General features: G+C 39.8%; 2 protein-coding genes across 2 annotated transcripts; one reads left to right on the plus strand and one right to left on the minus strand.

Moving 5' to 3' along the window:
• Positions 1 to 967: 967 nt before the first annotated feature.
• Positions 968 to 11,566, minus strand: edrf1 (erythroid differentiation regulatory factor 1). The gene is made up of 25 exons (XM_083922969.1): positions 11,122 to 11,566; positions 10,370 to 10,575; positions 9,320 to 9,386; positions 9,101 to 9,226; positions 8,865 to 8,989; positions 8,617 to 8,764; positions 8,283 to 8,384; positions 8,065 to 8,186; positions 7,629 to 7,740; positions 7,327 to 7,474; positions 7,110 to 7,227; positions 6,779 to 6,890; positions 6,141 to 6,416; positions 5,967 to 6,038; positions 5,706 to 5,853; positions 5,330 to 5,521; positions 4,735 to 4,935; positions 4,335 to 4,553; positions 3,868 to 4,094; positions 3,544 to 3,702; positions 2,861 to 3,010; positions 2,368 to 2,521; positions 2,158 to 2,273; positions 1,854 to 2,026; positions 968 to 1,759 (listed from the first exon to the last, which is right to left on the minus strand). The coding sequence occupies exons 1-25, from the start codon at positions 11,218 to 11,220 to the stop codon at positions 1,597 to 1,599; spliced, it is 3,735 nt and encodes a 1,244-aa protein (XP_083779095.1). The 5' UTR covers positions 11,221 to 11,566; the 3' UTR covers positions 968 to 1,596.
• A 1,281-nt stretch (positions 11,567 to 12,847) lies between these two features.
• LOC310954003 (autophagy-related protein 16) lies at positions 12,848 to 14,400 on the plus strand (the record flags this gene model as incomplete). Its single annotated transcript, XM_083923277.1, has 5 exons — positions 12,848 to 12,942; positions 13,029 to 13,092; positions 13,224 to 13,308; positions 13,416 to 13,489; positions 14,145 to 14,400. Exons 1-5 carry the CDS (start codon positions 12,855 to 12,857, stop codon positions 14,398 to 14,400), a joined length of 567 nt encoding a protein of 188 aa, XP_083779403.1. The 5' UTR covers positions 12,848 to 12,854.
• Positions 14,401 to 17,262: the final 2,862 nt, after the last annotated feature.

A 17,262-nucleotide genomic window follows, 5' to 3' on the forward strand; every position in this document is an offset into this window, starting at 1 on the left:
TGATTTCTTTTATTTTTTACTTAATCTTCCTGTTCAACAGCAAAAAAATGGTTACTGAATTGTTAAGGATAATAAGCTCATGCTTTGATTTACTGTAAATGTCTAATTTTATTCTTCTCAAGTGAGGTTTTTTAATTTAGGTTGACATAATCTGTGGCTCCTTTTCACATCTTACCTTCAATCACTGTCTAAGAGTCAGCCACCCACAGCACTGAGGGGCCAGTCTGATTAATGAGGGGCAGGGATAGTTTGGGCCCACCTGCAGCTCCATCTGGTGTGGATACAGTTCGGATACGGTGAGGTGACCCAGTTCACTGACACTGCATTGAAAAACATAATGTTCCCTCTTCCCGGTGCAGCGACGATCAATGCCAGAACCCACAGGGTACAGTGTCGCCTGACCCACTTGAAATCTTCCTTTGAAGGCAAACCAGCTGCGCACTATATTTTGAGATTATTTAGTAGGTGGTTAAATGGGAAATAATAGTCCAGTATGTTAGATCATAATTAATATAGCTATCCCGCTAAAGGTAATTTCATATTGCGATATATTAACAGGATAAAAACACGATATAGCATGTTTTCTAGTAATTTGATTCTTAACATGTAAGGATCCGGATATAATGTGTCATCCAAATGACATAAATATTGCTGTTTTTTCAACACCCTGATAGAAACTATATGTAAAAATACATACCATAGACATTTTTAGGTTGTTTTCATGATATACACCATCACATCATCCTGCCCTAAATGTATATTTGTTACCCAAAGATATAATTGTCACAACTAAAAGTTAATCAAATGTGTCATATTAGCACATTAGCATTTTTCGATGATTTAGGAGCAACATACAATCATCTACAGAAATACAGCACTTAAAATTGAAAAACCTTTATTCTCTTGTAACAGCAAACAAACATGTATACATACAGCCGTGTGGAGAAACTAGCCTCTGAGTTTGCATTGAATGTTGCCGAACTATTGCACACACTTGTTTTGGAAAGCAAATAACACTATTGATTTTATTTCAACCTTTCAGCCATCGATCACACTTCAATCTATCGTATCCACAGCATTATCGTGGTATTATTGAATATCAAAAACACCAATTATATGTGACCATGTACAAAATGATATCTCTCTTGTTAAGCCCCTGTGCGGAGAAGTTATACAGTATGTGGTGATACCATCTTTAAAACGTTTCTTATGCCATATGTTTTTGTCAGTAGAAAAATTAGGCAATCCAGGTGATGTTTGGTACAGTCAACAACAAATCCTACACATGGGAACTTTACTTGTGACCCATAACTGCTTAAGCAATAAGAAAATTAAATAATATCTTCTGAATTTACAACTCTTTTCACAAAAATGTACAATCAAAAACCTGCAATGCAAATGTTAGAAAAAGATGAACTTGTTTTAAAGGCGCTGGAGGTGAAATTAGCTTTGAAACTGCCTGAGCATGTGCCTGTTAATAATGACGTCTATAAATCATCCTTTTCTGTCACAACATCTTTGAGAAGACAGTTGTCAGGTCCTCCCCACAGTGGAAGACGAGTTAAGGTCTTGAGTGTCTTCCTTGCTATGGCATCATCATGAATGAGTACCCGTGTCGTCACTTCCTGTTTGCGGGGACAGCTGGTGCAGGAGCTCTATGTGAAGCGCTACACGGCTGAGGAGAGGTGCGTTTTTCTCAGCTCGCAGCAGCTTGGAGTACACATTCTTAAACGTTTTCAACAGCTCCTCATCCTTATTGCTGTAATAAACACAAATACGTTGGTCAGGATAAAAAAAAGGATATCAGATACATACAGCTAAACGTGTCATAAGGGTTTTAGACTCTTGCTCACCTTGGTTTCCGTTTCATCGTCGTCATTAGTTTGATCAACTGCAGCAGCAGGAAGGAGAAACTTGGTTCAAACACACCAATTAACTTCATCACTTCCTGTAGGTTCAGTCCTGAGGTGGGACCACTGGCCACTTCAGGAGACTCTGCTGTCTCAGCAGGGTCTACTTTACCCAACTGCAGCACATGAAGTGAAAGAAAAAGATGTTGGAGGTTTCAGTGTGTTTTCCAGAAAGGGCAATAGAACTAAGCTTTGCAAAGATGCATAAGCATGCAAGAACATTTCAATCGGATACTCTGAAACATACCTCTATCTGCTCCTCCAGCAGCTCTTTATGAATCAACTGGAAAGCATGACGAGTTTCTGTCATGATCTCTACTGCTCCAGTCAGACTCTTCAGCTTAGCTGCACTGCTGCTCTGACCTGTGAAAACACAATATGAAAGAGGCTGTGAATGGCAAAGTATGCTAATATATTCTCTTGACAAAATCAAACACCACTGACAACAGTTAAGCACCTGCCATGGTGAACTCAGCAAAGGCCACCCTCTCCAGGAGCGTGCGGAGGAGCTCACAGGGTGCATCTTTCAGGCTGAGGAATAAACAGACAGCCTTGCTGTAGTGAAGCTCTGCCAGACTGCGATGCTGCTTCCTCAAGTGTTCATCCCCCACCTGTCGCACAATTAGAGCCAGAAGCACAGAAATCTTTCAGTGGGTATTATACTGCTGTCAGTATGAAATACAGACATACTTCAGTGTGCATTATACTGCTGTCAGGATGAAACACAGACATCCTTCAGTTTGTATTATACTGCTGAAAGTATGAAACACAGACATCGCATTACCAGTGATTCTATTCAAGTCACTGTGTAGTTCTTTTCCTTTTAGGAAAACAACATCGCATAAACAAAAAGGGTGAGATAAGACATAAATTTAAAGTACAAAAAACAGCATATTATTCAGATTAAAGATTTTCCATTATTATTGTATCATTGTACATTGTTTTCCCACCTGGTTGCGGAAGCAGCTGTGGTACATAGAAGCCAGGCGATGGTGGATGGTGGCAGCTCTGTACTGGTAGAGCGGCTGACGAGCCGACTCAGTCTGCAGGTCGCAGTATTTCAGGGACTTCATCATTGCCTCAGTCACCTCCCGCTCAATCTGGGGAAACACACACCTCAAGGATGGATGATTTTCTATTTTAAGTTTGACCACATGTCTAACAGCCAAAATACATGGGGAGGGGACTGGTTGGTCAGACACAGCAGGGCTTTTTACTCTACCTTTTGCACAGACTCCGTCAGTAGCTTGTGACTATTGCCAGCTTCACTGTGCGTCATATAGTTGTAATGCAGGGTTTGAAAGGTGTGCTGCTTCCCCCTCTGGTACAGTGAGGTATGCATTTTAATCATTTTTAAACAGATTGTACTGTTTTTTTACACAGTTCTTTGCATATTGTACCTGCTGGAGGGCCACGTAGCCATGCGCAGAGACAAATACGCTCATGTAGTGTGGCATTACTGGTGTAAAACAAATGATAATATAACACGCCTTTTGGAATCAATGATCTTGACATTTGAAAGAAGTGAAATTTGGGAGGATATAAACAGCACATGAAGATATGCTAATCAGCAAAATTATCATGGTGTGTTTGAGTTTTAACTTAAATTAGAATATTTGTGAAATAATCAAACCTGCTCCTGGGCCTTCCTGGACAGCGGAGCATAGTCCTGCAGAAGTGTAGCCAGGGTGAAATAGGAAGTGGACAGCTCCCAGTTGACACTGTCCCAAACTGCTGGGTGGTTCTCTCTGCTTGCCAGTGACTTCATAGCCCGCAAGTAGTAGTCTATGGCCTGGAGCATAAAATTGATACAAAATGTATAAATTAAGAGCACGCAAGGGACGGTTTAAGATGTAGTGAGATATATAAGAAGATGGAGATCCTTGCAAAAGAACAAATCATTTTCCATCGCTTCAGTGTTTGCAGAGTTTAAGACATAAAGGGTTTGATATGGCACCTTGTTGTAGTAGAGGGCCTCTTCTGGTGAGAACTCCCCTCTGCTCTGGTCAGCAGACATGGCACAGTGGGCCTGCGCACAGATTCTCATCAGCCTGCCAGTATTACACAGCAGCAAGGATGTGTTGGTGCTGTCCCCAATGGCTTCAAAGTCTTTCATGCCTTTTTCAAAGAAGGCAAAACTCTTTTTCCACAACTCCTGCTCTACTACAGACACAGACTTCTTCACTAGAAGGATAAGGAGAGGGGGCGAAGGCAAGTTAGACACAGAAACATTTATCTTTACATTGCAATGTATCTGAAATTCAACCTTATTACTGCAAGTTCGGGAATTCTGGAAATCACATAAATAAATGTGAAGGCTATATCTATAATTTTAAAGGAATAATTGTCATTGTACCATTTTCTGCACACCTATTATTATCCATTTTCATTATTATCTATTTGTTGTCTATTAATCCAGCATACCTTCTTTCTCAGTTTGCATGGCTGCAGACTGGTTCATATAGTAGACCCCCATCTCGTTGCGGATGTTTCCCAGCCTTTTGAGCACCTGAGCAAGCTGATCTGAGGCCTGATCTTTCAAAGCCTCAGAGTCAAGTAGTTCATATGCTGCTTCATAGCACTTACTGCTAACAAACAGCTGGTACTCCGGGTCCATGGCCAGGTCTGTTGCCATGCTGAAGGCTAGTGGATAGAGAGTGAAGGCCTTGATAAGCGGAACATTTAATAATTTAACAGAATAACTTGAAGAGACAAGAAAGGACATTTTTGGTCGAAGCAAGCAGTGAAATGTGGTCATGAATGATGATTGTGAGGCCACTGTATGCTTTAAGATTTTCAGTATTGCGTCTCTTTAGTGACTGACCTTGGCAGCTGGTCTCTCTGTGCAGGCTGTGCAGGATCTCCTGGTCCTCTTTGGTCTGGTAGTTGTATTCCTCCTGGTAAGCTGCTCTGTTGTTGGCATTCTGGGCCAACATCAACTGGATGTCCCCACACAGAGACAGGCACTGGCTGTGAAACTGCAGCACATGCGGGTGCAATGTACCACTCACTGAACAATAGGAATCTGGAGGAAACAATAGACAAAGAGAAGAGAAGAGAGGAATATATTTTGAATAATTATTCTGCCTTTATAAAATATTGAAGTAACTGTAATTAGTGTCAAGATTAAATTTAATAGCATACTTAAATGTTCAAAAGTAAATGTTTAATGGAAGTTTCAGACTCAATCAGATGTTAGAAGACCTTAAGTTTTTTCCATTAAATTACTCAATTATTATTTACTTAACTTTAACTTAATAACTACATACTGTAAACAATACTATCAAAATTAAGGACGGTAGCAATTACACAACTACAAATCTACAGCAACCTTCTTATATACCAAAAACATGAAAATACTGAAAAGCAATCACTATCATAACGACATTACCAAATGTTTTATTAGTAAATAAACTTACCATAACACTGTAGAGATAGCTTGATGTAGCGCAGGGCTCGCCCATACTTCAGCAAGTTGGTGGCTGCATCAGACAGGACATAGTAGGCCTTGGTGGCTTTGAGGAAGAGCTGTAGCTTCATGCGGTGCTGCCACGAGCCAGGGATCATCCCTGAGCGTGTTGGGTGCTTCTGGTTTGCCTGTAACTGCCTCGCTGGTGACACACATGTTGGAAGAGCCGGAGAAAGACACAATGTTGTGGTAGTCATCTAGCAACAGTGTGTGAACAGTGTGAAGAAAAGCGATTGCAACTAAAGGGTTTGACTCACGGTGTATGCCATAATGCTTACCTATTTCCTGTAATTAAGCGGCATTATATATTTGAAATTTGGACTCACCTTTTTCAAGAAAAAGAGAGATGCCTTGTTCAGCACTGCAGGCTCCGATTGTACTTCTGTCCTCATATTTAAGAGGAATTGGTGTGTTAGGGTCTGCAGCTGGGAGATCACTCTCCTTCTGGATGGTCCCATCCACCGCATTCAGCCCCTGTATTGTGTATTACAATGATTATGAACACAGTAGATGATACATTTCTTGGGATACTTCACACTATTAGCATTGCATGTGCACTAAAACATAAATATCATGCAGAGACTGGCCTTTAGCACGTAGCTAAGGACGTGTCTGCATCTCTCCTCCTTGTCTTGAGAAACTGGGAAAGCACCGCTTGGCTGCAGGGATCAAAGAAGAAGGATTATGCTCTGGTGTTTACGTACAACATATTTATCTGTATATTCCACACTGTTCCCTCAGGTTTGTGTAGAGGCACTCACCCTGATCTGGTGAGTGGATTTGTATTTCTCCGGGACCGACAGCTCCCCAACAGAGCGGATCACAGCCACAGCTTTACTATCATCCTGTGGAATAGAGCAAGAGCTGTAGGAGCTGTTCTCGTCGCTGTCCTCCGTCAGCTCCTCTTCCTCCTCCCTGTCTTCGTCGCTGTAGCTGTCTTCTGAGCCGCCGGCCCGCAGCGATTCCCCTTCATCTTCTTCTGGAGGCTCGTCGAGCTGGAAAAGCTCTGACAGCATGTAGTGGGCGGAGGCGATGATCTGAACAGAAAGGACATGGAGGGGATCAGGACAGGAGTCAGGTTGAATCAAAATCTAAACTATGGCATTCCCAGATTTAGTGAAGCGGTTTCACTTTTTTACTTCCCCGCTGTCTAAATATAGAATCAAAATAATGCTCTTATCTAATCAGAACATATGCTGACTAAAATGAGGATTCTCCATTTGACTTTTCTACCCATCTATTATTTACCCTGGCAGCTCATTCTTTAAATGCAATGTCAGGGTTTGTGTCCGGTTCAGGACTTGTTGCACATCATCTTATCCCTTTACAAGTCTGTGCTACTTCTATATAATTGAAACTTTAAAATAAGGGTGGACCTTCTAGTTAAATCCAAGCTTACCTGGGGGTGCCTCTCCTGATCGAGAAGTTTGACGCAGTTTAACAGCAGAGTTCTGATTGTGCCATAGTGCTTTCTGTTTTGCCTCGCCTTCAGCATCAAGTTGCTGGCGACTCTGCTCCACAAAACAGGAAAAAAAAACAAGAACTGTTTAGTTTTGCACACATTGTTAGTTATGTCTGTTTTAGATGAAATATTGAATAAACTTTCCGTGTTATGTCAAAAGCTCTTTTCAAATAGAAAGTCACTTTTCAAATCATCAATTGTTCTTATTGACTTTTCCAGTTTCCACAACTGCAAGGGGCTCTTATCTCAAGGCTTTCCTGAGACTTACCTGTACAGCAACACAGCCACAGGAAGAGTGAAGGGATTCTGACATTTCTCCTCTTCCGCTTCCGCTTCCTCACAAAGAGTAGTGAGATCATAAAGCTTCACAATGTCACTCCCACTAGCTGTGGATTCAAAAATTGACATTAGTAAACATCAAAACGGAAAAATGCGGAGTCTGGTACAGACTTAATAAAAAGACTTCCTGTTCACTTATTTCCCACCTTTGAAAAGCCAGTAGGTGTGGCCCTCTTTGGTGCAGTTGGACTTGAGGAAGGAGAGGATATTTTGGGCGATGTCTTTCACCACCCTCGTGGAGAAAGTCGAGTTCTCAAGATGAGGGATTTCCTCTGTTTTTATCATCTCATATTTCTGCAGCAAAAACAATACAGGCAAAACAACGACGACATTTATAACCAACAAGCTGAAATTAGATTTTTAAGTACTATAGAAAATATAGCTTATGTTCTTCTGTGAACAATCAGCAAAAGGATGATACTAATAATACATAGCAACAGTAATTTACCTGAACAATGCCATTGACGTGAAAGCACATGACAAGCTCTGGGACATTACACATCAGATTGTCAAGCCAGTAGTCAATACCTGTCAGGATGTTGATTGGTTTATTGTTGTCCCTGAAACAGACAGTAAGAAAGTTAAAGGTTAAATGTTACATTAAGCTAGAATAATGTAGTGGAACCAATAAGTAATTCTGATTTGCAGCATCAAAAATTACATTTCTGGTTCACCTTCTGAGGTCAGATAAACTAAATTAAAAACTGTGCCATTATGTGTATAGATTCATTTGCATTATCTTGTTGACACAGCGATCTAACAAAAAAAAAACAACAGAAGGCAACGGAAGGGAAATACAAAAAATGACATGATTACATTATCATTTTCTCTGTAAATGAGTTTTAATTTCAGATGCTTAATGGGAGCGATTTTACAATTCCAACCTGAGTCTCAGACTGACGGCAGGATAGCGGCCACCTCCGAAAATAGGCATGTTGGACCCAACCAACATGTGGATATCCTCAAATGTCCACATGATGTTTCTCACAAAGTCGTTTCTTAAACCCTGTCGAACAAGTGACATCAAAGTGTATACAGACATTAGACATAAGCTACCAACTATAGCATTATATAATAAAGGAAGGGTAAGAGGTTGTATTACCTGACTGTTCTCCCCTTCGTTGAAGAGCATAGGGAGGTTTTGCTCTTTGGGTACAGACGTCACCTGGCCAAGGGCAAACTTGCTGTCCATAGAAACACTTTCCTGCAAATTAATCAATACAAACCAAAACCCTCACACACATACCCTTAGCAGTCACACAAGAGCCAATCCACTTTTAAAAAAAAAAACGTATTTCTTAGACATTTAATCTCACAAAATAAAGTCTGAATGGCTACAACACACATGATTGATCCAAGCAGAAATGCACATAATTTCTTAAGCACCACTGCCCCATTGGTTACTAAATTACTGTCCAACTGCTGAGAGACTGTACCTGCTTGGGAGCATCTGATTCTTCTGTATCAGACGCTGTGCTGGTGAAGGCTGTGGGCCATGAAGAACTGAACTCCTCTGCCTCATTCTCCTCCTCCCCTTCATCCGGGTTGTCTGGTACAGGCTCTGCAGCCCCGTCACCATTTATACTGGTGGAAACACAGCAGTTGTTATCAGGACAGACTTGGAAAAACACAACTTAAAATGAAGTGTAACCTAACTCCCATGATAAAATGTACTATTTTATACCTGTAGTAAAGGAACTTTGACAGGATTGCTTTCTGATACCAGTGCTCTTTACTCTTCTTTTTCCTCTGCCATTTCTGATCTATTAGCCGCTGGTAAAACTCTTTTAACCACGTCCAATCTCCTGTCTTCAACACACATAGCAGGGAGAATAAAACCATTAAAACCACACACTTCAAAGATACTATCATAAAGAGTAACCTTGACTTCAAAAAGTCTGCAATGAGTCCCTGTTGTACCTGAGAGGATCGCATGAAGAGCTCTTGAATGTCCAGCTCATCCAAAAGCAATGTCCTCCCCACACGGTGTACAGCCATACTGACATGGGACTTGCTGTAGGGAATTTTCAAAAGCTTCTTGATGTTCTGAATGTGACAAAAACCAATGTTAGCATCAGGTGTGCGTGCATGTTTCAGAAATAAAGAAAGAAATTGTAGTTTTGCAACAGCTCTACAAACCTCTGAGTCTGATACCACGTCGACATCATCTCCAATGCAATCAATGAATTCATAAGCCATCCCAAAACTACAAAAGAAAAGGAATTTAGTCACTACAGGGTGTTTGTGAAGTTATTCACTACTTCTTGTTTGTGTTGTCTATTTCGTATTAGACAGAATTGTCAACTCAGTTTTCATTTCGGTGGAGTGGGCGATTCAAAGGTCTGGACCCAGGCAAATATAGTTTTGTACCATCAGTGGAAAAATGGCAAAATTCATTACAGAAGTCCATTACACTGATACCAGTGCTCTTACTAACCAGTAAGTACTAATCAGTCCTCATGAGTCCATTCAGACCAACAACAGAGGCCATCTGCCCAGCAGGGTTTCTGCAGTTAAGCAGAGCATTAAGAATTGTGCTTTTTTGGCTCTGATACAAACTTGGAGTTGTATCTTCTCTTCTCTCAGCAAGACATCTCAAACTATCATCACATATACTGTTCTTTATCCCCACCCATAAGTGTGTTTCAGCATAACTCAATGCACTCGCATTCAATTCAACAGAAATCACCATATGGTTGAAATAATACTCCTATTTAAAACAGTTTTAACCAAAACTAAACATGACATATATCATATTTATTGCAGGGCTGTTGTATTAGACTGCATTAGTTTGAGCTAGGTTAGTACAATAAAAGCCTTCATAGATCCCACTGAACAATGAATGTGCAGACCAGAATGTGTTTACCATTACAGTATGTTTTAAATACAGAGTGTTGGTACAAAGGGTCTGTAGCCTGGCAAATTCCCCACTCAGTGTGTAATGTGAGGTCTTGTAGACTCAATCACAATTAATCACAATTGATTAACACTTTCTTGCAGATTATATCTTGGTAATAGATTTCTTACAAGGTGCCATCAATACTGTGAGGGAATGTTTTACAATTGCATGACTTGTTCCACCACTATGGGTAAGGAAAGGTGGCTTACTGGAGAAAGGGACAGTGTACTCACCCACAGAGACCAGCACAGTTTTCACAATAGAACAAAATATTTCTTGTGATGTTATACCTGGAAAAAGGCTTGCTCTTGCTGCTGGACCCTAATACAGTGGTACCAGCACTGCCCAGCTGGGGGTTTTCTCTCAGCCAGTTGGCAGGAGGCAGCTTCAGGTCTGTCTTCTCCTGCAGCAGGGCATAGCTGGTGGGAGGGGGAGCGGCACAGTACTTGACCACGGCACAACTCTTTATTTCACTGCCTGTGCATACTGCGGAGTCCTTCAGGGTAAGCACAACATTGTATAGGTTAATATGCGGTTGGGGTAGGATTTTTTTTTTTCATAATTGGGTTTGCTAATCTCTCCGAATTCATTCATTTTTTTCTTTAATATTTCTGAAAATATACATTAACATGAATGCAAAGATGAATTTGTGGGAAAAATAATAAATAAATACATTTACACAACTTTGATGATAGTCTTACTGCCTTATAGGCAAAGTAGCCACTAAAGTAGCCATTCACAGATACAATTGAGCTTACGGATTCAATGTGCCTTATAAGCATGTTTAACATTGATATATGATGCATAAATACATGAATATATTAATAATGATTTATTAATTTTGTATGCAGCATAAAAAGCTGTGTTTAGATAGGCCTAGTGCCACCATAGCTGTGAAACCCAAATTAATGTGCAACTCAGTTTAATACAATAGTTGTAGTAGGAGGTCCCTGCTTCGTCTCTCTGTCAGCTAAGGGGTCCTTGGTCTAAAAGACGTCGAAGACCCCTGTTCTATATAAACATTTCTAATGTAGTTACTTACATGTTTGCTGTTGTCTCCTGTGCAGGTAGAACCACTGTTGTCTTCCTTTGTATTATCCATAGGGGTTCCAGCCTCATTGTCCCTAGCTGATGCGCTCATACTGGACACACACACGACCGTTCAACCCAACAACCGCTGGCGATTTCTTTTAAGTACACAACCTATCCATGGCTTGGACAACTCATGACAGTCTTTGCATTAGCCGGATCGCGAGCAACATACGTCAATAAAAGCTGTCTCTAGTTTGCTTAGCTTGACAGGCTAGCTCCTCGAAAGAGCAACGCTAACGCATGAAGCTGTAAACGGTAAGCGTAGCTACACAACAACGGTGTTAAATTAAAGCCAGGCGAAACTCAAATGAGAGGTCGTTACTGTTTTCTGACAAGTTAGTAATGTTTAGCCATTGCTTAACAAGTTAAATAAGCCTGCAGCCTCTTCTTCTCTTTCCATCACCTGTCTGTTGTTGTCAGAGGACACGTTCAGGCGAGCGATGACAGCTTCCGGTTTCACGGTAAAAAAAAAAGAAAAAAAAAAAAGAAAAGAAACAAAAAGAAGAAGAAACTCCAAAATGTATCTTATTTCTTATTTCCAATTTTCACAAGAAAAAAAACAAAATTTGTTGTGGTATAATATTGTCTTATATTACGAAAAATATTCCAATTACTGGGATTTCTGAGGAAAATGTATGAACCGGAAGTACTTTCAGAGCCTACTTCTAGAAAAGTTGAGCACATTCTGCTCTGCTGTATGTATGAATATTCAAAGTGTGTGTCGAATAATGTAAATTAAAAGTTGTATTGTCACATTTCTGCTCTGTTGTCCAGGGACTTGATGAAATGTTATTTTTTAATTGTTAGGTAGGTTACCTAGCCTACCTACATCTTTGATTTCAAAGCCTAATTTATTTAAATGAGTGTCCTCTGTCATGGTGTTTTATTATATAATATTGTAGTCTATGATATACTACTATATGATTATATTATACTATTTGAGATTATATTATATTGTATTTAGCGGTGTATCTTTTATTTGGGTAGAATCGCCATATTTTAATGTAGAAATACTCTTTAACAAGTAAAACATTCAGCTTTTACTTAAAACATGTTCTCTTGGTCAATATTAACAGTAAATAATACAAAGAATAAAAAGTAAAACTACTTAGGTGGCAGTGCCCTTAGAAAGTGTTTTGTTTGTTTAGTATACATATGCTAAAAATCATAAAATGTATTGAGATTATATAAAACCTTAAGCTACAAAATTTGTATCACTAGCTACAGCTTTTAAATAAATGTTGTGGAGTAGAAGTATAAAATACTTTCCCCTGAAAGTGAGAAAAGCTTAAGTAGAAAGTAGCAAAGTTCAAGTAAAGTGCACCTTAAAATTGTTCTTAATTGCTGTATTTGAGTAAGCTACTTGAGTAAGGCCTACTTTCCACAACATAAACTATTATATCATATTATATTATATTATATTATTCACTCATCTTTATATTATATAGGCAGGGGGCAGGTCAGATGTTATTTAACCTATGTAGGGGGATGTGAAGCAGCTGACCGACTGAACAAGGAGGAGCTGTGAAACTTTTGAGTCAGGCAGTTCACTCCTGTGCTGACCGCTGCGTTTTTACTAGAATTTCGTCTTCGACCTATATCAAGTGACAGCGAAGGGACGTATCAAACCCGCCGCTGCAGGACAATTGTGAGCATCGTGAGACAAAATTCGTTTGTATTACAATGGAGAGCTGGAAGAATCACGTGCGCGCTCGACTGCAGCGCAGAGACCTCACGGAGAAACTGCCATACGCTGGCGTCTTCACAAGCTGTAAGATCATTGTCTTCCCTCTCAGCCTTTGCAATGATGTCGTTCTCACGGCCATAGCCTGAGGAGATGTGTCTGTTTTCTTTAAGTGTCTCAGCTGGAGGAACGTTTTGAAATTCGCAAACAAATTTTGGATGATGTTCAGTCTAAGAGGTCAGAAATGTAGAATTTCACTACACTCAAATTTGGCCTTCCTGGTGTTATGGATGCCCAAACCCTGATTGATTGGTTGATTGATTGATTGATTTCAAATCTTTAGGCCTTTTTCTGGTTTTCATTTTCAGTTTTGAAAGAGGTGGACTTGAAGTTGGGAAAAACACCAGACTCCTTCAACTCCAACTGAGAGAGAGTGAGCACCTGGAAGAAAAAGTGGGTTCAATGATGTGAAACGATAAACACCATAACATTAGTCTCTGCCTGCATGGATGTTTCAGCAATCATTGCACTATATAAGCAGCAGTTCTTGGTCTCCACAGCTATCTCAGACGGTCACCGACCTGACCTCCGTCCTGTATCTGAAAGAGGCTGAACTGCAGTACTGGCAGTCACGGTAATTACAAGTTTTACCTATTACAGTACTCCCTGCTTTCTCTTAACAAAACCGAACACAATAAAGAGACACATGAGCACTAGGTGCTGGTAGGCCTGTTGGTTGTTGTTGGGTCACATTACGACACTGTATGGAAGTTGTTGGGAGATTTATTATATAGCAGCTATTTTCTCAAAGCATCAAAGCATTTTTTTGTACCAATGAAATTTACTGTTGTGAAATATGCGGAAAGTATTGCCGTTTTCGATAACATTCATTCTCCCTCCCCAACTTATAATTTGCGGACAGTTCCTACTGTGCATCCTCCTGTTCGATATAATGGGTGCAAGTTGAAGAACGGCTACATCTTTATTTTGTGATCTAATTATTTTCAAAGAAAACCTTCCCGTGTAAGTTACAAAGTGAATAAAAGAGTTATTATATTGGGCATATAATAAAGAAACATGACTTGATAAAGTGACACACTCACAGTGCTACTTACTGGATATGACACTTTGACAAAGAAGCATAAATCCAGTTCAAGACACTCGGTGTGCTTCACTATCAGCCAATTAATTTGTGGTCTACAGTCCAATATCTAAAACATTTGAAGTAACAGGACCACAGAGTGATCAAAAACACAGTAAATCACCATTTCATTACTTGGCTCTTTCAGTGTGTCCCACTATCGTCAAGAGGCTCTTACTCTGGCTAAAGGGAGTAACACCCTGAAGGCGACCCTTTCAGAATTTGAGTCCACAGTAGAGTGTCAGTCCAAGGAGTTGGCAGCCCTGCGAGTGGAGCAGAAAGGACTAAATGAGGCGTTGGCGCAGGCTTGGAGAGAGAAAGAAGAACTTGTGCAAAGATGGATGGAGGAGAAGAGGATGGAGGCAAACAGGCTGAATAACTTCAATGATGCTCAGGAACGGTAAGAGAGTGTGATCTCTGTGTGGCCTAAAAAGCTAAAAACATAAGAATTTCCATACTGATAAAATAACCATAGTTCTGAAATAGTTTGTGATTGCTGCTTTTCACCAGGTGGCAACGTTTGGCCAAACAGCTGAAGAAGCAGTTCCATAGGGGGATGAGCGAAGAGCATGTTCCCGCAAGCTCTTGGAGTGGTGAAACAGAAACTCCTACATCAGTCATTCAGCGTAAGCATCGGCATTCTCTGCAAAATGTTAATGCATTATGTGCAAACAAATGGCTGCATCGTAATTTAAAACCATTAGTTCATCTGAGTGCTGCCCACAGACCCTCGTGGGCACCAAGGACATTCATCAAGAGCATCCCTGTGACCTTAATTAAGGAGGTCCACTTGATGAGGTCTAGAAAATGTTATCGTGATCAACAACAAACTAATAGCACTGATGAGGGTCCATTTAGCCTTCATCAAAAAACTGATCTGGCTTGTAGAGAATAATACCAGAAGTCAGTTCAAAGCCAATCACCAAAGTGACCATTAAGGGCCCATATTCATATACAGTATACTCTCATCCAATTAACTTAAAGGTCCCATACTGTAAAAAGTGAGATTTCCAGGGCTTTTTTGGATCATAAAGCAGGTCGAGGTGCGACATAAAATACAGTGAAAATGTCAAAATAGACCCTAAAACACTAACCAATCAGAGCAGACTGGGCTTTTTCAGGAGGGGCTCTTAAGGGGTCTTCACATGGTAAGCGTTTTGCGCTGGGCTCACCGCGAGGTTCGGTGCAGAGACCCAGTAAACGGCTAAATCAACACTAAATTTAAAAAAAAGGATTACAAGCCTCCAAGCATTATGTTTTCTTCCGAGATCGTGAATCGACTTCAATGTAACGTTAAATATTTCGGGACACAAAATACGTTTTTCCACCATCTTTCTAACCGGCTTGATGTCGCTTTCTGGTTGCCTAGGAAACGAAAATGTCACACTCAAAGCTTCTATCTCATTGGTTGCGGTTTTGAAAGGTCAGCGGCAATGAGATCAGAGTTCAACTGATTTGAACTTTGTGCGCAAATCTGAGTGGTGCGTGCCGCTACCTTGGGCGCTGCTGCTACATCGGGCACTACCGCCTCTTCCATAGGAAATGAATGGAACGGCAAAGCGCTTTTACCGCGTATCATGTGCAGGGGTCTTTAGAGAGACAGGTGCTTAAACGAAGTGTTTTTCAGATAGAGTGAATATAGGTTTATTCAGTATGAAAAATGTTTTTTAAACATTAAAGCAAGTAAACATTGTCTAGAAGCCCAAAATACCCAAGTATCAACCGAAAACTTCGCAAGATGTGTCTCCTTTTAACTTTTTCATGGCATTTATATTGTTACTGGACCTCAACGCAGACTATATTGTTATGCATCATGTGTGCTTCAACCTGATTGCCAGGAACAGGCCCGTACAGTAGCTACCCTTGATGTCACATCCGAGGTATTCTCTATTAAGATTTTGAGTTAAGTTTTAAAATTCAAAAACTCAGACACGGTTGGTATTTTACAGGCTAATTCTTGTTTATTTAGACTTGATGAATTTGGACTACTTATGGTCAATAAAAATACATATATAAACAACAAGGATTTGGTATCGAGCTTACCTTCGAGAATATGAGCCTCTTCAGCTGTGTTGAACGTATCCTAAAATATGTATTTCTGCTGTTTTGTTGTACTCATCTTGTCCACAGGGAAGAATAATACAACAGATGAACACCAGGGACACTCAGACCACAACCATGTCTCAGCGGTGACAAAAGTCTAATATCCCATGGGATCCTGGAGACAATAGTTCTCAGCACAAACATTACACCTCTGTCAATTTCCCCATTTTATTGTATTGGAAAATTGTTTTTGTCCATATTTGACGCCAGAAAGATAACCAAGGAGTGACCCCTTTAAAATAAGCTTTGGTTTATGTTTTTTTTTACTTTTAATTGACCTACAAATGGATTTAAAAGCTCCACCATATTCTCAAAATATATTGTTTGATTTAGATTATGTTAGGGTTCCTCATTTTACGTTTGCTGCTTTAACTTAAGTCACCTGTTTTGATAGTAATGTCGATTACACTCCATTGAACTTATCACATCTGGACTTTGCCCCGATTGACACCCCTCACTAAAGAATTTAAAAAAATCATTCCACTTGTACCATTTAAGGTGATAAACCATAAAAACAACCTCTGCTCACCATGTGCTTATTTCAAGTTATATTAATGCTTATTTTCAAAGACAAGAAAATTATGTGATTCATTTTTTACTTCCTTACTTTCTAGGTCAAAAGGTGTATTTGAAAAGAAGTGGATAACATGGGATCATTAAATTGAAGTTTTTTTTACATAACATATTTTAAAAATACATTTGAATAATCAATATTTCTTAATAAAATGTAAAACCAAGATAAATATATGTTATTGTGTATAAGTATATATTGTTTTGAAAAATAAAGTCACTTATATGCTATATATGCTTATATGCTCATTTTGTTTGTTGTCTTCCATCAGAGATCACGATTGTTCTTGATTATTTTCCTAAGGTCCCATTCTCATAACATTCATTCATTCATTCATCGTCAACATGTATGTAATGGCATTCTTGCTCCAACATTTTCCCCAATTGTCCTGTATACAACAAAACATCCTTTCTGTGTTTTCCTTTACTAACAGAATTCCAGTTCCACATCTCCATGGCAAATTGCAGGTTGTTTGTGCATGCAGCAGCATGTTGCCATAGTCACCGGTGTGTTTGCATTAGTTGTTAAGTTGCACAGTGTGTGTTGTTTATTGGTGAAACTACTCAGTGGACTCTGACTTTAGGCTATTATA

This window comes from Echiichthys vipera (assembly GCF_963691815.1).
Source record: "Echiichthys vipera genome assembly, chromosome: 11".
In the NCBI taxonomy this organism is placed as follows: Eukaryota; Metazoa; Chordata; class Actinopteri; order Perciformes; family Trachinidae; genus Echiichthys; species Echiichthys vipera.